General features: G+C 45.2%; 1 protein-coding gene and 1 long non-coding RNA gene across 2 annotated transcripts; one reads left to right on the top strand and one right to left on the bottom strand.

Annotated features, from left to right (window-relative positions):
- Positions 1-380: 380 nt before the first annotated feature.
- Positions 381-20812, bottom strand: LOC114057738. The gene is made up of 3 exons (XR_003571293.1): positions 20395-20812; positions 8108-8109; positions 381-394 (listed from the first exon to the last, which is right to left on the bottom strand). It is a non-coding gene; the product is annotated as an uncharacterized LOC114057738 (long non-coding RNA).
- Positions 20813-21049: 237 nt separating this feature from the next.
- Positions 21050-25468, top strand: SPP1 (secreted phosphoprotein 1). Its single transcript, XM_027884382.1, has 7 exons — positions 21050-21177; positions 22447-22513; positions 22613-22663; positions 23539-23643; positions 23784-23828; positions 24096-24353; positions 24803-25468. Exons 2-7 carry the CDS (start codon positions 22460-22462, stop codon positions 25205-25207), a joined length of 918 nt encoding a protein of 305 aa, XP_027740183.1. The 5' UTR covers positions 21050-21177; positions 22447-22459; the 3' UTR covers positions 25208-25468.
- Positions 25469-25892: the final 424 nt, after the last annotated feature.

The raw sequence follows: 25892 nt of genomic DNA, 5'->3' as shown, positions 1-25892 counted from the left end.
TGCTAGTCCTCCTCCTCACAGTCCTGGGACCATTCCAGTTCAAAACTTGCTCCCACGGAATTCAAGGGGCACTGACTCAGTTTAGGGCAGTGCTGTGGCCGGTGTACCATGAAGTGCAGGGCAGCTGCGTGAAGCTGCAAAGTCCCTGGAAAGGTGTTTTCTCCTATGATGACTACTGAGGTACCCCAGGAGGGATGATGGATGTACTCTCTGGGAGGAAAGCCACAGCACAGGTTGTAGCAGCACGCTCTGTCTAAGTGGAGATACAGCAGCTCAAAATTTGTCTTACAAGTTTATCCTCAACAAAGAGAGTCGCCTGATCATTGGCAAGATCAACTGAAGGAGGTCTGCTGGTTTTAGTGTTGAAGAATGCTGAGACCAGCTTGACCAAACCCTCAGACCCCGCCACGAGGACATGCAAGATAGAGGCTCCCTGACTGAGGCTGGGAGCAGCAAGGACGTGCAGGCCCTGATACAAAACTGAGAGTCATGAGCGTTGAGCAGAAGAAACTAGAGAGTTGCTAACACCTTTGTCAACAACAAAACATATTTGCTGACTAAGGTGACAACCCATAATCTAAAAAAATATATATGACTGACAGTCAATCACTTTATATTTTAAAAGCCCAAACTTTTTAATGGTAGGGTCTCCTAACAAACTCTTTCTCAGAGTATGTGTAACAATTTCTCCCTTGAGTGGGGATGCCCCTCAAGGTTACTCCTCAAGGCTGAGCAAAAGAGATTTGCCCCTGGTCATTGCTATGGTAACACCAACCTCTACTTAATAATTGTTTTGCTAGCTTTAATATAATTACTTCAATTGTTTTATTACAATTACTTCAGTATCGCTTAAAAAATAGTGCACTATATTGATAGTTATAGCTATCCATATATAGTAATTCTGACAAAAACTCTTTTTTCCAAATCACTATCATTATTGTAACCATTTCAATAAATCATTCCTTTTATTTGTATAAACACATTTGGTTTGCCATCCTTAATCCTGCAGGATAAAGCTGTATAAAGGCAGACATAAACCACTGAAAAGTCTGGGTCTAAGAGTGGATCCAGGTGTATGTAGGATCCTCTCTGAGGAGGAGTTTAGAAAGCAATGGGCTTCTTTCCTCACCTCGTAACTCAACGAGAGGGCTTCTCTAATAATAAACTTTATCTAATAAACTTTGAAGCTCCCACTCTGCCCGTGGCAGAGATGCTGAAAACCCACTGTTGTCTCAGGTACCTCAGGGCCCACAGCAGCTGCGGGCAAGCCCTTCACACCTGCGTTTCACCCCTTGGAAGACGTGCTGGAGAAGCCTGCTGACTGCAGGTCCTGCACACACGGCTTACTTTACACCCTCCTCCCATCAGAAACTTGATCCAGGGACAATTTCTGGGCACAAAAAGTACACATTTAAGGAGGGATGGCAGTCAGACTTGGCTTGCTTTGTAAATAAACACCAGGGGTGTGTAATGCGATAGCACGTATACTTGGCTCCAGCTGGGCTGTTTCTCTATAGCGTGTTGTTTTGGTGTTCTGGACCAGAAATCTGTAGGTTTGTTTTTGTACCAGCGACTCGACCACTAAACTGCTTAACCTTCTCCGCAGTCAGCGTCTCGGAAAAGCCAAACACAAGCAACTCAAACTGCATGAAAACATGAGCTGCAGACTGGCGTGAAAGCCAAAAGAAAACTATAATTTACTGGAAGGGAAGGTCCTCTTTAAATTTACAGAAAAGGGCATATATAGAAATCTAACAAAAGCATGTAATGATTGTCTGGCTGAGACCAGGGGATACTGCTGCGAGAAGTGGTGATGTGGATCAGCCATCAAATGTTAAACACAGTTTGTCTTGGTCAGGTCATAATCCCACTTCCTTGCTGAGGAGCATCTCTTCTTACTACAAAAACAGCAGAGATGCAGTGAGAAAAGCAAAAGCTCAGCTTGAATTGAAATTGAACAGAAATGTCAAAAACTGCACGAGAGGGTTCTACAGATACATAAACAACAGGCAAAAATAGAAGGAAAATACTGGCCCACTCTTAAAGAGGAGAGGTGAATTAGTCACCAGCAATGCTAAAAAGACAGAGGTTCTCAACACCTCCATCTTTACCAGAATTGCTGGGCTCCAGACCTCAGGAACAGCAATCCAGATTGATGCACAGACACACCAGTGTCAGTGGAGGAAGAATTGGTGTGTGCTCTGTTAAGGAGCTTGACCTCTACAGATCGATATCCACCCAAGGGTGCTAAGAGAACTCGATGGCCATGTTGAGAGGCAGCCCTCCTTGTTACAGAGATCAGGGGACATCCCAGAAGGCTGGAAGAAGGCTTATGTCACCTCATCTACAAGATGGAGTGACATTCTTGGGGTTTCCTGCTCAGGGACAGGAGTTAGATTCAATGATCCTGATTTATTCCTTCCTACTCAGCATATTCTATCATTCTATGATTCTTAGAGGAGAATCCAGGAAATTCTAGGCTCATCAGTTGTACTTCAGTCCCTGTGAAAGTTATGGAATTAATCCTCCTGGGGGTTATCACAAATAAAACGAAGCATGTGATTGGGAAAAGCAAGCATGAATTCACCAGGGGCAAATCATGCTCGACAAACCTGATCTCCTTCTATAGCAAAGGAACCAGCTCAGTCAGTGTGGGTAGAGTGGTGGGCATTGTCTACCTGGATTTCTCCAGAGAATTCAATACCATTTCCCACAGCCTTCTCCTGGAGAAACAGATGAGTTACGCTCTAGACAAGTGGTCTGTGCGGGGGGATGAGGAAGTGATTGGGACCCAGCACCCAGAGGGTGGTGGCAAATAGCTCCTTTTCAAACTGGCAGCCTGTCACAAAGTGGTTCCCCAAGAGCTGTGCAAAAACGAGGTGATGCTCCAGCACAGGCAGGGGAGCAGGATGGGGGAGTGCTGGCATGTGTGGAAAACACTTTGGGAGAAATGGGATAAAATAGTTTCAGTTGGCATGTATTTGAGTGGAGTTCTGATAACACTGTACATGTGGGGACACCACTAGGTAAGCTACGAAAATTCAGAGCACTGCATGAGCACCAAGATTTGTGCCATAAATGGCAGTTAAGTTTGCACTTTAAATTTTTTATGCAGATCACACCAAGCTTTAAAGCAGGGCTTGCAAGCTGATTTCCTGAGGATAATGTATTAATTAAGTGATCAGACTCATGAAAGCAGAGTTGATGCAGGATATAGACGCTGGCAGACCATTGCCACAGACTTGTGCAGAAGGTTGTGTAGTGCTGGTGGGGACAGGGAGGTTCAGGGTCACACTCTTTCCCTCTGTTTAAGTTTTGCCTCTGACTAACCAGCTCTGCCTTATGAAGCGTATTCCTCTTTCATATTTTGCTTTCTGTCACCCTTTTCCAGCTCAGTTTCCTCAGCTACCTGTGCTCCAAGCCTTCTCCTCTGCCAACTTTCTGGCTTTTCTGCTCTATTGGCATTTTTCCCCTTAGCCCTTTTTTTTCCACTGCTGTTTCTCCTGCCTTGCCTTTTCTGCTATGCATTTCCACTCTGGTGTTTCATTTTTTCCTGATCTGCCCTCTGTCAGTGCTCACCTCCTCGCTCCAAGCTGAGTAAACTTGTGCTAACTCCTTGCTCTGACTGCCCAAAAGTCCCAGCCAAATGAGGTCAAGGGATTCCTTAATGAAGTTCCTTGGATATCAGTTTTATGGAATAGTCTCCTATTCAGTGTATCTGGTTCTTTCATGCTTCCAAGCTTTGTTTTCCTCTTCTTGAAATGAGCCAAAACAGGATTGAAAGGAAGATGCTGCAGGGAAGGCTGTGAGGAAACCTCAAGAGACCCAGTGCTGCCACGACCTGACAGATCTCCTCAGAGTCTCATTTGATGCCTGGAAAAATCTTTGCCTTTACTCCTGTTTATTATTAATTCATCTGAATCATGATCATTAATGCAAAGGAATGGTTGTGTAATGTTCCCCTGTCAAAAGTAAATAACTGTTACACTGGTGATGAGAAAGTCGGATGTTGAAGACCTGTAGGTTAGTTTGCATAGGTCCTGTCTCCACTTAGCAGGAGGAAGCTTGTAGTGCAGCTAAAGAGGGACCCTTCAGGCTGGTTTTCCCTGGACAGGTTCCCTGGGTTTTACAGGCAGCTCCTATGCACAAAGGTTAAGATATTCCAGAGGTAAATCACTAACAGGAAGGTATGTTGGTCTCCAAGCTAATTGCCTGAAGCAAAGTGACTTGACGTGAGTCACAATCAGATGATGATTTTGTCACCTCGTTTGGACCCAATGACTGCTGCAGTCTCCCAGCTCTCCTGGGCTTCCTTTGGTCACTGGAAAACAGCTCTGACACATGCCCGGGGGCAAGATGGGATTTTCAGTGCAAGAACTGGGCAACAGCTGCTCTCAGCACTTTCCAGCAGTGAGTAACTGCTCCTGGAAATGAACGAGTGGCAGGAAACTCTTGCCTTTCTCCCGGGAAAAAAAGTGATTTCTGACGCCCCCGGGTGCCCTCTCCCTGAGTCACCACGTGGGGCTGTGGGGGGTACTAAGTGTGGTTAAGGTGAGATGCTGCGATACACGAGGTCTAACGTGTTCTTGCCCTCTCCCAGCAGTGCAGGATGTCTCCACTCCTTGCTGCCACCCTGCACAGCCTCTCTCTGTAAGCCCTGTATGCTTCCTTCTGCATCCATGCTGTCCTGCCCACCCTGACCAGTGTGTCCTAAAAAAGGTGCTTTGTGGGGTGTGCTCAAGGGAGGTATTTGAGTTTTAGCTTCCTGTTCGCTGAGCCAGGAGTAAGATTTTAACAGGGATTGGGCTATACCAGAACTGTTTGGCTGTCATTTAACTAATGCTACCTGGCTCTGGGCCACTTAAAACAAAAAGGCAGACCCCAGGAAAGAGCAGAGCATCGCTATGGTCACTGGAAAAACAAAACTGGGCCTTTTCTCCATGCAGCTCAAACAGTGCCTGGGCCTGGGGTTGCAGAGCTGTAGAAACTTCCCCCGAGTTGGTAGGTGGAGGTGTTTGTTGGGGTGTGGGCTTGTGTTTCTCCACATAGGGATGTGGAGGGGAACTGGGGGGTGTCTGTCTCATCCGGCAGTTTTGTGGTGGGGGAGAAGTTTTCACCCTCTCTGCACTGGCCGCTGCATCCGCTTCCAGGATGACAAAATCAAGGCACTGATGCCCCAGGGACCGAGGTCTGTGGGCAGGCACTGTCCTGGGTCTTGCTGTCTGGGCAGCCTGCTCTGGCACACCTAATGGAAGGGGAAGGTACTAGCCGGGTTTGGCAGCTTCAAGCTGCACACCACACTTAATCCCTGAAAATCCTGTTTGTTTAAAGGCATGAATGCAGTTTGAGAGTTCATGACTAACCAGGAAAATGAGAATAAGTTAACAAGGTATGCATTAGGACATCAGTGAGATCAAATCTCTGGATTTTTAATGACAGCAATATAATACTTCAGCCTCATGGTACAAAAGCCTCAGCAGTAGCTGATACTAAACTTGGTTTCTCTCTTGTTCAAAGAGCATGCTGTCAGGGACAAAAAGTGACCAGTACACAGCTTCATGTCAGGGCCTTATCCATGACATTGTATTGGGGAAAGGAAGGGGACTCCTTCCTAAGGATGGTAGACTCAGGAGGCAGAGGTGTGCAGAGCTTTGACATGGAATTGCTCCATCAGGCTTTCAGAACAGCTGTTCTACTTCTCAGGGTTTGCAAAATATTCCCAATAGCCAGTGAGAAACAGAGAGCTTTAATACCCTTTGCTGCAGGGATTGATTCTCATGTGAGAGACAGAATATGATTCATAAATCACCAGGCTGGCACTGGAAGGCTGCTGGAAAATCCCAGTTTAAAAGCCGTACATGTTACTGAAACAAAGCAGTCTGTGACAGCTCTCGAGTTACTCAGAATTCATGTGCATTTCCTTGTGTTTGAAACACAAAGGGGCAATTTGGACCTCAGCTCCTTCTGACAGCCACGTTGATTCTCCAAAGCCTGCAGATGTAGCAGGTATTTGGTCTGAGAGATGTGTACTTTCAACAGGCTTCAAGCAAACAGAGCCCACAGATGGGGGGTGCACGAGGCAGAACCCTTGCACTGGCACATGCACACAGTGGTTGGTTTAAACCACCTCCCTGTGAGTTGGCTGGCTCGGTGATTGGCCTGACAAATTCTCTGTGCCTTTCCCTGCTTGATTTTTCCTTAAGAAACCCCCCAAGTCTTTTTGTACATCCCGACTGGTCATGGGGAGAAGTGTTCATGATTGTCACCCTACGGCAATCCCAGTGATCGCTCTCAGTCTCGGGTGAAGGCTAAATCACCCGAGATTGTGACCAGCACCCTCACCCTCCTTGAACTTGCTTGCCTGTCTTATCCATTTGCCCAGGCAAGGACCACCTAGGCCAACTCTGCTGTCAGCACCCTGCTTGAGTCCGTGCAAAATGCAGCAGGAACCTTGAAGCCTTGCCAAGTAATGGGGCTGGTTTAGGATTTGGTGACTCATGAGTGAGGCTAAGGAAGTGACTTACAGGCTTGTGACTAGATTTTCCTTGCAGGTTTGTGCTGGCAGACAAAGAGTGAAACGTGTCTGGCCCCTCAGGCTGTGCACAGCTCACTGGCACTTGTCCAGTCACAGGTGGCCAGAACTGGAGGGGGCAAGAGGGCATCTGCATACAGCAGCAGCCCCCTGATAGTAGGGCTGTGCATTGGCTGTGGAGAGAAACAGTCTCTGCATCTCTGTGCCTGACATCTGCTCCTGATGCAAGGCTAGACCTGCCATAGGCTTTCAGCAAGAATTTGATTCAAGAAGGTTTTCTAGTTTTGTCAAGTGGCCTTGTACGATTACCTGGAAAGCAAAATATTTAATCTTATGTCCAACTTCCCTTCTTAATAAACACCTTCCTGGAATACCTTCTGACAGGTATCTAGATATCTTCTGATACCTAGAAGTGTGCATACACCACTTGTGTTTAATCATGGTTGCTGCTATAACCTTCTAACTCAGAATCATAGAATGGTTTGGGTTGGAAGAGACTTTAAAGATCATCTAGTTCAAACCCTCTGCCATAGGCAAGGACACTGTTCACTAGACCAGGTTGCTCAAAGCCCCATCCAACTTGGCCTTGAACGCTTCCAGGAATGGGGCTTCCACAATTTCTCTGGGCAACCTGTGCCAAGGCCTCACCACCCTCACAGTAAAGAATTTCTTCCTCATATCCAATCTAAAGCTACCCTCTGTTTAAAGCCATCCCCCCTTTTCCTCACAGACTACCTGTTCCTGCCTCCACTCTCCATAGGCTTCCTTTCTGTATTTTAGTTTGCCTAGGAACATCCTGTTCATCCACGCAGACCACTTGGCATTTTTGCCTGACTCCTTCTTTGTTGGGATGCATTACTCCTGAGCTTAGAATATTAACCAGCTTTCTTGGGCCCCTCTTCCCTGCAGGGCTTTATCCCATGGTATTCCACCTAGCAGATCCCTGAAGAGGCCACAGATTGCTCTCCTGAAGTCCCGGACAGTGAGTTTGCTGAGCGTTCTCCTCATTGCCCTTTGGATCTGGAACTCCCCTGCCTCATGGTCACTGCAGCCAAGGCTGCCCTTGAGCTTCACATTCTCCACCAGCCCATTCTTGTTGGTGAGAACAAGGTACAGCATAACACCTCTCCTTGTTGGATCCTCTATCATCTGGAGAAGGAAGTTATCAATGCATTCCAAGAACTTCCTGGATTGCTTATGCCCTCCTGTGCTGTCTCTCCGAGAGATATTGGAGTTGTTGAAGTCCCCCATGATGACCAGGGCTTGCGAATGTGAGGTAGGTTCTACCTGCTGCAGGGACCCTCATCCACTCTGTCTTCCTGGTCAAGCAGCGTGTTGCAGACCCCACTATGTCACCTGTCCCTGCTCTCTCTTTAATACTCCTAAGCTCTTGGTCAGCTCATCCATCCCCAGGAAACGCTCCATGCCCTCCAGCTGATCACTGATGTAGAGGGGAACACACCCTTCCTATCTCCCCCTGCTTGTCCTTCGTAAAGAGCCTGTATTCTTCCTTCCAGGAGTCATCCCAACAAGTCTTTGTGATGCCAATAATATCACAGCCCTGTTGGCACGTACATCTCTAACTCCTCTTGTTTATTCCTCATATTATATGCCTTGACTGTTGGAAGGAGCACCATTTCATGTCCCTAGGTCACTTTGCCACCTCTCTGGGCAGGGACAGTCTGGCTGCTTCTGAAGACTCGTCACATTTCTCATCAAGATGTGCAGGTCTGCCTGGAACCCCTGGGCCCCTGACAGCACAGAGGGACAGCCAGACAGATTCTGCAGAGAGAGGAGAGGGCACAGCAGTGCACTGCTCTGTCCAAGTGACAGGGGAGAGCAGACCTCAGGCAAATGGATTTTGTTCCTATGTAATTCCTGCCAGACCAGCCTTGTTTCACTTCACCTAACTACCTGGGATGTGAGAAGTTTGCTTGTGTGATGTGTTGCCTGATTTTGCCCAGTGGTTTATTCAGTCCATGTCACTTGTGCTGCAGCCTCTGGTCTTATGGATGGAAGCCAGAGTATTTACTTGCATATTTCTGCAGTAAATGAAGAAGATAAGGTAGAAAGTAGTTGATGTTTTTCAAGGTTTCTGCCTCAGAAAGATTTATAATAATGACTATTTGAGGCCAGATACTGTCACAGTTTTGAGAGTGGGACAGACCAGCTCGGGGTTCTTGCCTAGCCTGTAAATAATGTAGAGAGGGCAACAGGCAGTGGCTAACAGGTTAGGTTCACCCTGGCCGCACGCTTAGGAGAAAGACACACGACATAGTATGTGAAAACCTGAACAGCCAAAGCTGATCTCCCTGAGGCCAAGGCTGATGTGGCTGAGCTGCCTTTATTGAGACAAAATGGTGGGTTTTATAGGGCTAGGTCGGGGAAGATGCTGGAAAGGAGGTGGAGCATGCAAATCCACTTACATTGATAGGTAGGGATTAAATGCATATGCATAAGGGGACGAGACAGCAACAGGGTATGACCAGGGATTGGCTGAGCTGTCGTGGTGCTATGAACTGTCCAATGGTAGCTGACACTGGCTCCTCTGCATGCAGACCATGGCAACCACTCGCAACATGGTAACAACTGAGGCTTCAGCTCGACGAGGATTTTCTGCCTAAAAATCACCTACAACACAAACTGTTTTTTCACTACAATTATGTTGTTTATAAAATAAAAAGCTACAAAACCCATCTCCAACAAGATACCAACAAGTTCATTAAGTGAATGCCTACTTACACGAGTGAGGCTTTTCACTGAGAGAATGTAGTTTCTCATTTATGTTTAATGATTGACCTTGTCTGGAGAGCAGGCAAGAGCAAATCGTTTGTTATTTCAGTCCTCCGTTTCCATCTTGGATTATACGTTTTGCGTGTGAGGACACGTTGCAGGCAATTACCCATCTGTGTAAAGTGACCTCCAGCCAGGAGGTGCCTCACCAGTGCTTCCCTAGGCTGCAGCCCTACAGCCACGTTGTGCCACACTCCATTTCTATCAACAGCTCCTGGGGCTCAGCAGGTTTCAGTGCTTTGCCACCCAAAGAGCAATTGCAAATACACGGTGAAATGTGAAAAAGGTCCCATGTTTGGCCAAGTCCTTAGGAAGTTAGGAAATGCTTTTGCAGTGGAAAGTTTGACTGATTTCTTTGAAGGAATATTCCACACCTTTGTGTGAGTTCTGTATGAGAAAGTATATGGAATCATAAAATGGTTTGGGGGTTGGAAGGGACCTTAAAGATCACCTAGATCCAATCCCCCCTGCCATGGGCAGGGACACATTCCACTAGACCAGGTTGCTCAGGGCCCCATCCAACCTGGCCTTGAACACTTCAGGGATGCGGCATCCGCAACTTCTCTGGGCAACCTGTGCCAGTGCTTCACCACCTCACAGTAAAGAATCTCTCCCTAATATCTGATCTAAACCTGCCCTCTGTCAGTTTAAAACCATTCCCCCTTGTCCTATCACTACTACATTTTATAAGAAATTCCTCTCCAGATTTCTTGTAGGCTCCCTTCAGGTACTGGAAGGCAGCAGGTTTACCAGAATAGAGAATTTTTAATGTAAATTTTAATATAATTTGAGATTAGCCCAGGGTTCGCCATGTCACACAGGACTGACACAAAGCAAGTGCATGTTCTGGCATATGTTCAGCCTTTGGAAAACTGCATTTAGAGATTGGGGGAAACAAGTTGCTTTTGGTGAGCTAACCGTCATTATGGGTTACGGCAGCCCTTCCCAGACCACTGGCTTAAACAGGAAGGGAGAGAGACGTCTGCCCTGCCTTCAGTTTGACAAACCAACCTCGTCACAGTATTTTGCTGCACAAACCATCACCCAAAATAACTCCACGCCCATGTGTCAGTTTGTATTTGCCGTTATACTTCACAACGGGAAGAAAACTATGTTAATTACATTTTGCAGAAGAAATATTTCTCTTGCGCTTTCCTAGAATGGCCATAGGGAGATCAGTGTGTTGAAATAAAAATCCAAACAAATAAACCAATGGCTGTTTTCATTGGAAAGCCTAATTTCCACCCTGCTGCATATTAGAGTAGGGCCTATGTTGAGGACGAGATTTTCTGGAGAGTAAGAGCCAAATAAACTGCACAAAGAATTACACTGAGAAAGGAAAATGGACAGATGTTGTCACTGGTCACTTCCAGAACTACTTTCTAGCTTTTTTAATGCCTGTGTGTTTCTAATCCATTTTCCACCACTGCTTCAGCTACTTTGACCATCTTTCAGAGTTGATCACTGGGAGGAAAAATCTTATTTCCAGAAAGCCAGGAGATGTGCACAGAGCCTAACTGAGTTGTGGAAGCTCCTGTTTCCCTAGAAGTTACAGATAGGTTTGCCGTACAATAAAGCAGACTTCTTGGCCAGCAAAGTCTGAAACTGGAGCAGGGTGGCAAGCCAGTGCTCTGGGGAGGTTTTCCCAGATGGGAGCATAAGGGTGCTGGAAAAACCTCACCAGCACTGCCATCAGGGTTATCTCAGTTAAAATCAGAATACGAGTTGTAAATATCAGCACTGGGAGGGCTGGAATAAAACTGATAATTGTGGGCTAGGCTGCTGTGTTTATACATGGCTGAATTGTGTAAATAGCCAAAATAATCTTTTACCCAGAAAAAAAAAGCAATGGGAAAGCCAAAGCCTGTGCGTAATTTAATTTTTAGAGTTACAAATGGGTGGTGTAGCTAGTGTTCATCAATGTGACTTTACGGAAAATAGCTTTAATACAGAATAATCCTAGTTCAGGAGGAATAATTGCATTTGGCCAAATGCAAGCTGATAAGCTCAGTAGTGTCTGAAGTTTGTCCTCCAGCCTGATTTGTGCAGTGGGTCAGAGTAAAAGATGGTCTGTTTTAGCTTTTAAAATCCACAAATCCTCACTGTCTGGTATGTATCATCTGTACACTGAGGCGATGGACTCTTCTAGTCTGTATTACAAGTTCAGGCCTGGTAGAGTTGTTGGTTTTCCAGGAAAGATCTTCTGGGTAACCCCCTGGATAGCCCAAGCAGCTGTTCCAACATGTAGGGAGGGAGCACACGGGCTTGCTTTTGCCCATGTTAATTGCTAAGCAGGGATGGAATAGGGAAGAAAAGGAGCCCGAGCAGACAGGCTAATTGTCAGCAGGCCATATGGTGGTGAAAGGGGAGAACCCCTGCTGTTTTAAGCTTCAATTTGCAGCATCTGTGTAAGCCCACGTAAATAAAAAAAGCTGCCCTCTCTCCCAGCCTCCAGTGTGCAATCTTGTGTATGTGCACGTATAGCTGTTTTCTACTGAAATCTATGGGGAAGACTTCCTGTTAAAGATGTTTAAAACCTACAGCCAGGGAATGCAATTACTTGGCCAGGTTAATTTATTTTCTTTTCTATTTTGCCTCTGTATTTTTCCTTGATTTCCATGGCAATAATGATGGGAAAACAATGTGTTAGAAGAAATGCTAGTGTAATTGGAGTTCAGAGTCAGCTTTTGGTATCTCTTAGGCATCTGTGGGAGCACCATCAAGACAGGAGATGATAAACTAAATGAGCAAAATCTTATTGCATCAAGGCTTAGAGTTGCCTCCTTTAAAAAAAAAATATTTTCAATAGTCTTTACTCAATAACCGGACCCGATAACTGTATAATTGCTAAGGGAAAGTTTGTGGCCATACAGTGGCTTTGCAAGATCAGAGCTATAATGAATGTTATTTTTGCTGAAAATTATTATAGTCACATGCTATAACATCATTGTGAGAAGGGCAGGTATGGTAGACATGAAGATAAATTAAAGACTTCTTAAAAAAATTCTTTCTATGACAGTCGGCATTTCTTATTATTTTGATGGTACTAGTTTTTTACTTAAAATTGGAAAATCTACAGTATTCCTATGATCTTAAGACCTCCTGACAAGCCAGTGAGCATGTCTTGTAACTTGCCTGTAAAGCAGCAGTGTTATATCCCAGCAATGACACTCCTGGCACTGTCCAAAAGAGAGCCATGGTTAATACCCCCTGGATATCCCAACTGCTGTCACCCTTGCTCTGATGCTTGGTCCTGTACTTCCTCTTGTAGAAATCTGTGTCAAATGGGACTGAAGCTGTGTTACACTGCTTGCTGTCATGTCATCAACTTCCTAGAAAATAGGTAGATGAATGAATCAGCTGATCTGAAAGACTGAAAGATATACCTAAAAATGCCCAGTGTGTCAGCCTGGCTTCTTTGCCTGGAGCAGAGGGGAAAAAGATATTTGTTGGATATTTGTTGAAATTAAGCCCTCCTCTTTCTGTCTTTATGTAAGCGTGAAACAGGGGACTAGGACTGATCTCACTGGGACTTGCCATGGTCCAGCACTCTCTTTTGCTGTTATTTTTAAGGGGGTTTTGTGTGACTCAGAACTCCAGAATTCCATTTGATCCTGAAAATGGAATCTACAATATTAATTGTAGGTAGGTATGTACGTATGTTAACATATATGCGCGTTTGTGTGTGTGTGTGTATTGCTATGACTGAGCCAAGGAGAGTACAGAAAGTCTGCTCTGATCAGATTTTCAGCCTGGGATGGAACTATGCCTTGAATGTTCAGTCAGTAGAATTCTAGCCACCCTGTGCATGGAGCCAAACACTGCAGTGTCTCGCTGTACCAAAGCCCGTCCCAGGGGAAGTCAGCTTCTTTTTGCAAAAGGTGAATGCAGAAGATCCCATTCTGCAGAAGTGATTTATTGATGCAGCTTTACTGGCTGAACGCTGACCTGCAGCCAGCTCTGGTTTTTGTTGTAGTTTTTATTGTTGTCCTTTTTCCCTGGTTTAGCACACCCAAGGAGCCTGGATAATGTGGCTGTGTCAATATACAATTGCCTGCACTATAAGGGTAGAGGAGAAGTAGGACATGTCAGGGATGGGAGTATCCTGTAAGGGCTCAGGCAGACTGATTCCTATGGGATGTGACTGCATCAGCACCAATGAAGGTAGAAGTGCCAGAGATCCTACAGTGCTTTATTCAGGGACTGGGTGCCATCAGAAATGCTTTTCAGCCCTGCTGAGGGCACAAAGTTACCTGCTGACAACTTGCCTCCTTAGATCTGCATTTTCCAACCTGGTTCATCCCACACGTCTCTGCCCTGTTACTGCCCTTGCTGCCTGATTGACACAGCTCCAACACACACTCCAGCTTCCTCATCTTGTCTCATTGATTGCTTACATGAGATCTAGTCTGTGTTTCAACATCAGTTATTTTGAGTATAGCAGATCAAGTTTCTCCATACAGAACGGATGTTGCTTCCCAAAATTGCTCGTCGTCCTCTGTATTCACATTTTCCATGGGTGAGGAGAAGTCATTTGACTTCTTTGTGATAAACAAGACTCAGTGAGCAGAACAGCAGTGCTGGCTTGTTATTTATTGACTGGTAATGTTCTTCCTAATGCAAAGAGCCCTAATGCTGCATATGCTCCAGAGTTAGTTGCCCTGTCACCTGCCCCTTCTTACTGTTTGCTTTAGAGCCTGCTGATTAACCCAGCTTCTTTGGCTTTCCTTTCCTACAGTTAATGTATAGCTGCAGTTTGCTTCCTGCTTCGCATCCATATGCCTACCACAGTTTGCCATTTATTCTGCTAAATTTACAGCTGCATGCTCAACCAATAATCTGTCTAGGCAGCCAGTATGAATTATGTGCAAAATGTTATTTCCTAAATCTGGATGTGATTATCTCCCAAGTGTGTATTTCCAAAAGGGCAGCTCCCTTCCAAAGAGAGCTGGTAAGCAAAGGAGGGACTTGCCAAACTGTGTCTGTTGCTGTGCTCCTGTACCTAGCAAGCTGTCTGTCCTCCTGGCTGCCCAAGCTCAGTGTGCCTCTGGGCAGTTCCCTTTTATCCCAGGCTGCTGGGCTGCTAGTCCTTGGCGCTGAGCAGGGTCAGAGACTGGCTGGTCCAGAACATCACAAATTTGGAGATTAAGGGCACCTGTCCTGTGTACATGAGCTGCCGATTTTGCAGATAGCACACTGGTATTTTCCAAAATGAAATATTTTTGCATTCCAGTCCTGCTAAAAGGGAGGCCAAGAAAGAAAACAAAACTGACTGAACATGGGGTGGGCGGGAGGGGGCCAATACCTTTCTAAGGAAAAGAAACCTTTTTACTTTTTCTCAGACACTTGTATTATGCATCATGTAACTATTCAGTATATCAATTTACCCTTTTTACTTTAAAAAAATTATACATTTTAAGAAAACATCCCCTTTGACTTGCTGATGGTAATACCTGTCAGGTGTGAGTTTAAACTACTTCCCGTTTCACAGATAAACCCTTCAAGTTTAAAAAAATTCAATATGCAAAACATAAGGAAAAATTTCTGGTGTTCCATTGGCACATTTATTGCTTGTTGAACAAGAGGTGGCTACCCCAATGCTAATTAAATGAAGTATACTGACATGCAGGAGATGTCCTGGCTTTCCAAGCCAGAGCCAAAATGATTATTGCTGCAATGAAGCGTGATTCCTGCAGAGCTCCTGCTTGGATAGGCTTAGAGTGTAAACAGCCTCATCCCCTCCGAGCTTGAGCAAGCTGTGAGGAATCTGCCCATGACTCAGTCAAGACAGCAGAGGCCTTGACCCGAGCCTGCTGATTTTTGGTTTCCCCACAAAATCAAATCAGCTTCTTGGCCAAACTATTTCCTCCCCAAGTCCAGTCCCTAACTCTTTAATTTCCCTTCACCAGGCCCACGTAGATGGGTTTTTCCTCCCACTTTACCAGCAGGGTTTCCACAGCCTGGTACACAGTGCCTGGGATGTGTTTGCTTTCACACTGACTCAGTTCTGCATCTGTCCCACCTCAGACCACAATGGTTTTGGACTGAGAGTTAAGAAAACTGCTCACAACAAAACCTGAAGCCACGTGAGATCTGAAAGGTTTCTGGTACACAGCCAAGCCTGTGTCTGAGGTCAGGTTTGTTGACAGGGTCACAACCCATACTAGCAGTCCTGCACTGCTTGTACAGCACATGCTTCACCTTCCCAAGACTTTCTGGAGATAGAAAAGTCAGGGCAGGCTGCAGAAAAGATGCTTTGTATACAGATAACCACAGATATGCAGGGAGGAATCCTGTGTTGCGTAATGCCCGGCACCTCTCCAAATGATCTGTTTTGCACTGGCCTCTTCCAGGAGACACTCAGAAAGTGTGCCTTGAGAAAGGTTTGTCTCTGGGATTGGTAACAACCCTTCTTGGACTCTCTCTGCTCCTCGTGCTGTGATCCACGTGTGGCTGTGTGTGGAAACATGACATGGGCTCAACATGGTATATGTGGAATGCAAAATCAAGGCTTCTGTGTGACAAGGATTCCCAGGACACAGTTAGGACTCTGTCATGCTCATCTCAGTTATACACAGAAGCAGTGAGTGCAGAGGAGTTGGTCCATCATCTTCCCTGTCTGACTCTTCTCTGCCATCTCATTCTGTTTCTTGCAGCGAAGGGGTGCTTTACCAGAAGAGCTTAGTGAAGATGCAAGCAGAGGGGTGTGCAAAATCATTCCTGTGGTGCCCTACCAAAAGTCCCTGCACTAGGGAGAACAGGCATCTTGTGACTTTCCACCAGTTTCACAATGTAGAGCAAGAAGATGCTGTTCTTTCCATACCCATTTCCATACCCATTCTGCATATTCAGATGTTTCCATTAGTGTCCTTTCTCAGTGTGAGGAGAAAATTTTGCAGTAGAATAGGAAACAGAAAACTAAGCAAGGGGGAGAGGGAAACAACTTGTCACAAAGTTTTTGCAATGCTTGTCTAAAAAGCAATGTTTTGTAAATCTGTTTCCTACCATCGAATTACCCTCAGCACTAACACTGTGAGACCTGAGCTGGAAAACTTGCCTATGAGCATATAGAGGATTTAGGCACACACACCTTGCATGCTTTCCTTCATCCTGGAGCGTTATCTCTGCAGCAGTGTTCAGCTTTAGAGACAACAGACTGAGCTCAGCTCCCATTGGGATGGGAAAATCTCTCCCCTTGTTCTCAAAAAATTGCTTTTCTAGGGTTACATACATTACAAAATGGCAGTTATGAAAACATGATGTACTCCATATATTCTTTCTTTGGTTTTGTTTCTAATTGTAGTTCAGACTACTATTGTGTTTATTATTTTCCAGTTGAAACAAATGTTATTCTTTTTCTGTCAATTCAGAGCTGAGCCACAGCCACAAACCCAGCACTGAAATATCTGGTGCTTTGTTCTTCACACTGGTCTTCACACTTTGATGACCTAAAAGTAACCTAATGTTTCTGTGCTGGTTTAATTCCTGCTGCTACACCGACTTCAGTATTAAAACACATGAATTTCAACAGGAAAGAAAAAAGATCTGGAAAAATTATTTTTTCTAGTTGGCTGTAACACTCAAGGGAGGAAACATCAGTAGGGCCCCATTTTAGCAAGTTACAGACAGCTGGACTGTATTTATGCTGCAGCCGGAGCAGCCACTTGCCTCTGAAAGTTGGGATCTGACTGGGGATGTTCAGCCTCCGGGATTTGTGGGCCACAGCTGTACAGCAGTTTCTCAAAATCTTTTTTTTTTTTTTTCACTTTCCAAAGCTGAAAACAGCATTTGAAAATGTGAACAGGTAGCAACTAGTCTCAGAAATCAGATAAGTGAGTGGGCTCTCTTTATGGAGAGGGAGATAAGGACAGACCAAAAGACTGTGCTGTGTGTCAGACACTGGCACTTTCTAACACTCTGTCAGCTTATGGTGGGATTGTTTCCCAGAAAGCCTCTGTTCTGTCCCAATAAATCACCTACTGCAGCTCTAGCTCAGGGACATGCCTAGTTCTGCAACTCCTCCAGGAACTACTAGTGTTGGCTGTGGGAAACCGAGGTACTATAAATCCTTTTATTGCTTTAAGTGTTGCAAAGCAAAAGATACACAGCTGTGCTGCAAAGCACGTGTTATCAGGGTGTCCTGCTCGCACACATAAGGAGCAAATCGCTGTGGCAATTTCTTTATCAAACAGGTCTGACACCCATATCCCTTCTGCATACCAACTACTCTCCTAGGCCTGGACACAAACACTGTGGTGGTCTGTGTAGCCTGTTTCAGAGGCGGAAGGGGTTTTTTTTTTTTGAGGTCTACCAACTGCTGAATGTAAGTCTTTCACTGCTTTTGAAGCCTTAATTGGGAAAATGTAAGGGCTTTGGGGGGTGTATTATATTGGCTGACACACTTGAGTTTCCAAGGAGAATTTTATGGTGGCAATGCAAGAAGGTTTTGCTTTTCATCTGTCTCTCACAGAAACCTGTGTTTTCTATATCTGCTTTTCTTTGGGATATTCTAGTTATAAAACAGTACTTGATAAGACTCTTAATGCTACTGAAGAAATTAACCTCTCTCTCCCAGTCTTAGTCTTTGCCATCTAGATGCTGGTGCTCTGGTCGACCTCTAGACTTGTTTTTTGGTAAACAAAACTAAACAAAAGACAGCTGTCCTGAAAGACTGAGAGTTACAGGTCACTGCAGGCAGGCTGGGATTTTCCATGCCAGCCAGAGATATCACTGGGCATCGCGCTGATGTCTTGGCTCAGGATCTTAGGTAGGTGTTGGAAGTTGCACAGGGAGGCACTGATACAGCTTCTGGACAACATGAAACAGCAACCTAACCACATGTTTCCTACACTGCCCGAGATGGAAGACATTGTGGTCAAAAGCTTTGTTTGACAGGATAGCCAAGTAGAAAATGTCACCTACACGCAACAAATTACAGCCTGTCACAGCCATGCTCCACACAGACCCTGACGGCTCTTGAAAGCTGAAATCATGTACCCTCCCACCTGTACAAAGTCAAGCAAGTTGCTTCTGCTGTGCCACCAGCAGCCACGCTGAATTGCCAGAATTAGGCATTTTAATGTGGGAAGTGAAAATGGTGAAAGTTTTGCACTTTCTGCCCTGCTTTTTCCTTATCTCTGACAGGATATGAAGCATTACCCCCTACCAAGGTAAAGGATTTCTCAGCTAGACGAAATGATTTGCAGGATGAAAAACCACATAATGACGGGCATGAGACAAGTGCTAAATTTACTACAGCTCTGTACTGGCTAATCTTGCATGAAATTAAGCCATTTAGTAATAACTGTCGCTTCGCATCCTGCTTCTGGGTTACTGCAAAACACCAGTGTTGTTTCTTAGCTCTTACAAAATCAACCATATAGCTTTGGCAGCATACTCAAAAACACTGTCATCTCCCAGCACATTGGAAATATCAGTTGTTTGCCAGAAACAGCTCCCTGGGGGTCACACAGAGTCTCTGCTAGGAGTCAAGTGTTCCAGGTACTCACAAAACATTTGCCTTGAAAAGCCACAGTGATAATTGACTTGTACAGGAAGGTCTTTAACAAACTGCAGGAAGACTGTGTTTCTAGTGGCTCCATCAGCACAACTGATAACTGCTGCTGAACTTGGTGGAACAGGTTGTTTACATGTCTGATAGACAGTAATATGCCATTATGCAGACTGCAAGAGCTGGTTTTGGCCAGAAAACAGCTCTAGAGGATCTGTCAGCATATGTTGTTTTTCAGTTCTGCATCTCTTGATGAATGGTTTGTAGGGAAAGTAGGTTTTTAAGGCTTAAAATTTGATCCAGGGTGTGGACAGGAGAAGAGGACCCAGCACACCCATTCAACCCACATTCAACTGTGTGAGCCACCAAGCTTTACTCTCTATCAGTTTCTTGCTCTGTCAGATGGAAGTAGTTTGTTACTGATGGACTGGTGTTTGGGATTAAAGGTACTTGGCTACCTAAGGGCCTGAACTTGGGGTTCCTGGGAGTCAACAACAGTGGCTTTCTAAAGCTGTCCTGGTAACTAAGGAATAGTATCAGCTATTCTGTGATGCTGCTCAACGCGAAACTTCCAAAGAGCACTCACTTACAGCTTGAGTCTTGTATCTGCATTCAAGAGCTTCAGTAAACTAACTGGTTTCCAGGAGCACTATGATGGAGGATGGTAAAGCTGGCTAAAGCTGAAGAAGATCATGCTGCTGAAATCCCAGTTACTGAAGGCTTCTGTTGGTTGAAAAGTCTTTCCTGAGTTAGTATATAATAATGGTCACATAGCTCCAAAAATAAAAGCCAGGATAGTTCTCATTCAGATGGATCCTTACATGCAGAACTACTGATGATATGCTATATACTATCTTTATATCCAATTCTCCTTCTAGGATATTAGAATACTCTATTAAGTAAACTAAGTTGAACTTCCAGCTGCTGCTGATCTCAGCTCAAAAATATAATTAGCTAGGTCTGTGTGATCATGTGAGGTGCTGAGCTAACTCAGTATGTTTCTCATGATGTTTCTAAACATGCCACAGTGCTAATAAGCACAGGATAACTGGTAACAGGGGCTGATACAACAAGGTGTCTGTTGTCTGCTTGACTAAGGACACAGCGAACATTAGCTGGGTATCAGAGATGAGGAGAAAGATAACTGCTTTGAAACAGTTATAAATATTCTGCCTTCTGAAAGGGCTGTTTGGGATGTTGCCTTGTGTTTGAATGACACCTCATTGCCATTTTAAAGAAACACCAAATGGAAGAGGGTCTCAGAGCCTTACCACACATCCCAGCTGATGCCTCTCCAAAGAGCCATCCAAGAGAGGCACTACCAGAATAGAACTGTCACCTATCAGCAGGGCCAATGCAATGCTCCCTAGCAGACATGGAATTTCATACCATGATATCCCTTGATTTCCAATGCTAGTCATGGCACTTCTCAAGCTGGAGCTATAGCTGCTTTCCTCCTCCCTTTTTTTTTATTTTTTGTTTGTTTTTTTGTTTGTTTGTTTGGTTGGTTGGTTGGTTGGTTGGTTGAGGGGTTTTTGTTTTTGTTTTTCAAGTTGACCAAAGAAAGGAGCAAGAAGAGACAAAAATGGATAGAAGTGAGAATTTATTATAATCAAATCTTTTTTAGTTAGACTATTACTGCCTCTTGTATATCTTCACAAACAAGTTTCTGGATGCAGGATGCCTATTGAGACAACTAATACTATTAACTCTATTTTATCCAGGTCAGACCAAAAAAAAAAAATGCAAAAGGCCATATTCTTCACTGTATTTGCAATTCCCATTGCACCATGTATGCCCTGGAGAGCAAATCTACAACTTTGTGGAAGCATTAACACATTTTTGGTTAATTTTATGTTCATATTTCTTTCTTCCTACTCACATTACATATTCCTACCCCCTACAGAGTAGGACACAAAAGACTTCTGGGAAACTGGGCTCTGCCTTTTCACAAAAGGAGGACAGATGTGCCCCGAAGCCCTCCTACACGATACCAACTGCTGTGCATTCAACAGACCTGCTGGTTAATGATCTTGCCCATAAGTAATGTTTTAACCATAGAGTAGTTTTTGTTTGCTTCAAAAGCCACAAAGCCAAAGAGGAAGTGTAGGAGAACGTGGGCAGGACGGCGGCCAGGAGCCTCATGACCTCATCTTTTTCCGCCACATGGGGATTGGTGGCTGTGCTTGGGACAGGGTTTAAATTCCCGAAGGTCAGAGATGTCAGGCAGTCAGGGGACAAGGGGAGAAAGCCAGAGCTTCTGGAAGCCAACTGACTGGAACTGCTGCTGGGATCACTAGGAGTGCTCTTGCTGCAGCTGACTCCTCCAGCATCAGAAAAGGTAATTTTTGGGTTTTTTTTACCTGACGTGCTAATCTGTCTGCAGCTTTAGTCAAGGAAACATTGAGCAGGAGATCTTTGAAAATTGCTTCACTGGGCAGGGACATTTGATATTTCTCTGTGGGAAAAGGTGTGCTTTTATAGGAGCAAGGTTGTTTCAGCAATTCAAGGTATTATACATAATGACAATTTTAAACCTGTGTGCTTATAGATGTCAGGAGGAGGTTACTGAGAACTCTGCCACTGAATCATGTGCTGGAAACTCAAAGCTCGTGCTTGAACACAGAAAGCTTTCTCCCTCATGAAACCACTGCCTGGCAGTGTGCTTGTTTCTTCTGGCAGGCTCACAGTTTGTGCTGCACAATCCTGAATGGATGGGACACTCGTCCTTCTCTGTGTAACTTGAAATTGTAATACCTCTAGTAGAGTATCCTGTCTCAGGGCCAGCCTTACTAATGCATTTTAAATATGTCCTAAGTAGCTTTTCTTTCGTGCTATGATTTACCAAAGTTCTAAATTACTCTTGTTCATCAGTGAATTGGTTTAATTACTCAGGGATATTCCTTATCCTGGAAACTGGTCTGTAAGCACTAAAATTTACTGTAGCTCAGCATTCTCCTAATTTCAGCAGGAATCAGTCATGTATTAAATTGTTAAAACTGCAATGTGAGCAGATAGTTCACTTTATCTCTTGTTTGGAAACACAGGTTATTTCATTCAAACTTCTGGAGGGGGAAATAGAGATCTATCAATAAAAGCAGTTTATGTTTATAGAAACTCATATTGAGTTTCTGACTTTACTCAGAAACTCAATAACCCTGAAAACTGGTTTTAACATAACTGACAGAAGAATCCAAGCTGAATGTGCTTTATCCTGTCTCTTCTGAGAAAAAAATATGTTAAATGAATGAAGATAAACCAAAGCTGATATTTATAATACTTTGTCTCTCACAAAGCTTTTCCTTTGTCTGTGCAAGTCATTAGGTGACAGGATTCAGTTCACCTTCTCAATGTGGCTATTCTCACCACTGCTCAGCTCTTCTCAGAACCTCTTAAAAACTCTTGTAGCTTTTGAATAGCTAAGTCATGATAAACTGTCTAGGGATGTGGTGGTAATGGATGACAAATGAAAAAAAACTAGCATGGGCAGGTTGAATCCATAGCAGGGAGCTGTTCTCAGCACAGTGAAGTACACTGGGAAAAAAGAAAAGCCTATGGCATTTTTGTGGTACTTTACCTGGTTGACTCATTGTTCCAAATTATTTTCTAGGTAAAACATCGCAATGAAGGTGGTAGTTCTGTCTTTATGCCTTATCAGCATCACCGCTGCATGGCCAGTGAGTAAATCACAAATGTGGATCAGCAGTCACTAGTGTTATTTTCTTTGCATACTAGTGAGAAATACTGATAAATGCTTTTTCTTTTCTCCCTTCAAGGTGAATAAATCCAAGCAGCATGCCACTTCTGCCAGCTCCGAAGAAAAATATGTAAGCTCCTTTTGTCTTTCTTTTAATTTTCTTTAATAAATACTTTTTGAATTTATTTTGTTTGTTTCCTCTAATACATATTTTCTGGTACTTGTTTTATGATTGTAGATGCTTGCAGGGCATGTCCTCACCTGGCTGTTAGGAGCCAGTTTCATAGACTTTTTCTTGTGTCAGGTGTCCTGGTTGAGGACTTTCATTAGTTCTATCTCTAGACCAGCACTGGAAACCTTTTTTCTTAATGAAAAATGTGTTAGTTGACAGTTAAGAAGAGAAAAGGACTGTAGTACGGCACAACTACTACAATCCACATTTGTTAGTGTGGATCAGATGACAGTACTTGGTGTTAGAAGAACACTCCAATACAATTCCCATGATTCTTTGGAGCGATGTAAATAAACTGTATTAATTTTGTGCGTAGCTATTTGATTTATACTCCATTGCCGGCTGCTACCCATGTAAAATCAATTATTTTCTCTGAGAATCAGCTACTGCATTTAGTTTAGAGTCTTCATGATGAGGGAGATAAATCACCCTTGGGAAAAGGACCCGAGAATTAGCAGAAACAATAATTGTTAGATATAACTTCAAATTCCACTCAACAAAAACAAGGTGGAAAAACTGACCTGAAATTCCCCAGGCTCTGCCAACGGAAGAGGCACATCTTCTATATTATTTTGTTTGGGTATAATGTTCATCTGGGACCATGCCTTGTTCTGAGTCCTCTTCCTACTGAATAGCTGAGGGCACATCCTGTGCAAAATGAGTATGTATTGCAGATGCCACATCTGCCTGAAAACAGAGGTTGTGATGCAGGCAGCTTTGCCCAATCCTTTGTGGACTAACCTGCACCTCCTTCCCTTTATTTTCTCTCAAAGGACCCCAGGGGCCATGACTTGCACAGGTATCACCACGGCCACGTGAATTCTCAGTCTTGGGAGAGTCAGCAGCGCCCACAGACCGACCTGGATTCACCTCAGCAGGTATGAGCAGCTAACTGGAAGAGAAAGCAGATCATCTTTCCAGGCCAAGATGTACAAGTGCTTAAACAATAGTCAGCATGCTGATCATCTCTACCTTATGTGCCTTTTCATACTAATAGGGAGTTTTATGTTGCTTTCAGACCCTTTACTCCTCAGAAGAAAGCGTGGATGTCCCAGTGGAACCAGTAAGTGTTTTGAACGACAAAATGTCAATTGGGTGCTACAGGGCAGCCAGTGTGTAGCAACACTCATTTTCCTCATTCAAGTGCAGTTCTTGCACTAGCATCTCTCCCTAAATAGCATCTCCTCCTTAGGCAGGGTGAGGTGAATTCAGAGAAATGCCTGCACATAGCTCCTCAACGCTGCATAAGCCCTGGGCTAGCAGGACAGATACCAGTCTGCACATCTCACATCTGTGTTCATTTGCCTGATGCATAATAAATGTTTTCCAGCACTTTCCTGATGTGTCAAGCAAGAGCCATGAAGATGTGGACGACAACGACGACGACGATGATAATGATTCCAATGACACAGATGAATCCGATGAGGTTGTCACAGGTTTTCCCACAGACATTCCAGTAACTGTACCATTCCCTCCATTCCCTTTCACCCGGGGAGACAACGCCGGCAGAGGCGACAGCGTGGCCTACAGGATGAAGGCAAAAGCCGCACTGGTGAAGTATATCAAGCTCCGCAAAGCTGCAAAAAAGGTAAACAGCACTGAGCAGTGGTACCCATGTTTTTGGAAATGGGTGGTGAACTTGAAGATGGACATGTCATTTTATGGGAGTCAGCTTTGAGAAAAATCGGTGGGGGGAAAGTAGGCATAAGCAAAGGAATGTATTTTCCCTTCTCTGTATACCCCAAATCAGGGGGTGTTGGTGGTGCCAAGGCAAGACTGTAGCCTGCTGCTGCAAAGTGTGCAATACTGCAATGATGTACTTGCACATATGAAATCTGAGGACAGGATCAAACACTGGTTTCTCATAATGTGAAAAGGTAATGTAACTCCAGAAAAGTTAGTGTTTCCAGGCAGAGATGTATTATGAAAGCTTGGAGTGTCCCCTCAGCCCGAACAGCTTTAGTGCAGTAGGGCAGCACTTGTTGATAGATAATTTCCCAGGAGTGACAGTGGCTCTTGCTTTGCTCTCTAACACAGCTCATGTATGATGCCACTGAGGAAGATGAGAGCGACCTGGATGCAGACAGCCAGCGAGCAGGGTCCTCCCGGGAGGATTCTGCTTCCCGACGCTCCCTGGAGAAGCATGCCATCAGCGTGGAATGGTCTGACAAGAGCCACGGACATGACAGCAGCGAGCAGGACAGCAATCAGCCTGACCGGAGCATGGAAAACGACAGCCGGCAGAAATTCGACAGCCGTGAGGCAGAAGTCGATGATAGCAAGTCTGCTGTCATAGGGGACAGTCTCCCGAGCGCGGAAAGCAGGGAAAGCCAGGTCCGCGTTTCATCTGAGGTTTCTGACGACAACAGCAACCAAAAACTTGAGAGCGCTGAGGATTCTCAAGACCGCCACAGCATAGAAAATAACGAAGTCACCCTTTAAAAAGGGAGGCAAAAGTTGCGTTTCCATTCTTTTTCAGTCCCTGGCTAATAGGAGCGGGGCGTAGCTTCATTTCGGGTCAGTGTTTGTTTAATGTAGTTCGCCTGGTGAAATTCTCGGGTTCGGGGCGGTCCATGACCCGGTGGCCTCCCCTGGGCCACCAGCAGAGGCTGCGGGACACACGGGGCGAGGGTCGCGCCGCTCTCTGCGCTGCCGGGCGGTGTCTTGCTCTGTAACGGGATTTAAATAAAACCACAAAACCCTCTCTACCTGCGGGCTGCGTTACTGTTTGCTGGGTCGGGGCCGGGCGTGGGTAGCTTTATTAACTCTCCTTAAAATGACGTGAAATCGCTGTTCCCACCAAATTTAAGGAGTAAAACCTCTTCGTGGGGCTTCCTCCTGCTCTCACCGAGGGTGGGCGGCGAGCGGGACTCGCACGCCCGGCGCCGGCCCCTGCCCCGCTACCGCAGGGGCGGTCCGGGTCTGCCCGCCGCACGGCTCGGCTGAGCGCTTCCAGCCTTGCAGAGGGGAGGGAAGGGTGGGAGGAGTGCAGGAGGAGGAGGGCGGGAAGGAGGTCCCGGCCACCGCTCCCGCCGGGAGCCAGGGCGACTACATATCCCTCCGTACCCCGGGCTTTCCGCCGGAGGGCGGGGAAGGGGCGGCGGCGGCGGCGGGCTGATGGCGGGCG

Source organism: Empidonax traillii, unplaced genomic scaffold (assembly GCF_003031625.1).
Source record: "Empidonax traillii isolate 1590-97213 ecotype Southwest subspecies unplaced genomic scaffold, ASM303162v1 scaffold144:size1428860, whole genome shotgun sequence".
Classification (NCBI taxonomy): Eukaryota; Metazoa; Chordata; class Aves; order Passeriformes; family Tyrannidae; genus Empidonax; species Empidonax traillii.
The sequence above is the reverse complement of the archived record's forward strand: the minus strand, read 5'-3'. Positions and strand labels throughout refer to the sequence as shown.

Bases quoted from the DNA above. Each gene is read 5' to 3' on its own strand.
- SPP1 (XM_027884382.1), top strand. From the start codon at position 22,460: ATGAAGGTGGTAGTTCTGTCTTTATGCCTTATCAGCATCACCGCTGCA. The intron at 22,514-22,612 runs GTGAGTAAATCA...TCTCCCTTCAAG, and splicing joins GCATCACCGCTGCATGGCCA to GTGAATAAATCCAAGCAGCA. The intron at 23,644-23,783 runs GTATGAGCAGCT...TGTTGCTTTCAG, and splicing joins ACCTGGATTCACCTCAGCAG to ACCCTTTACTCCTCAGAAGA.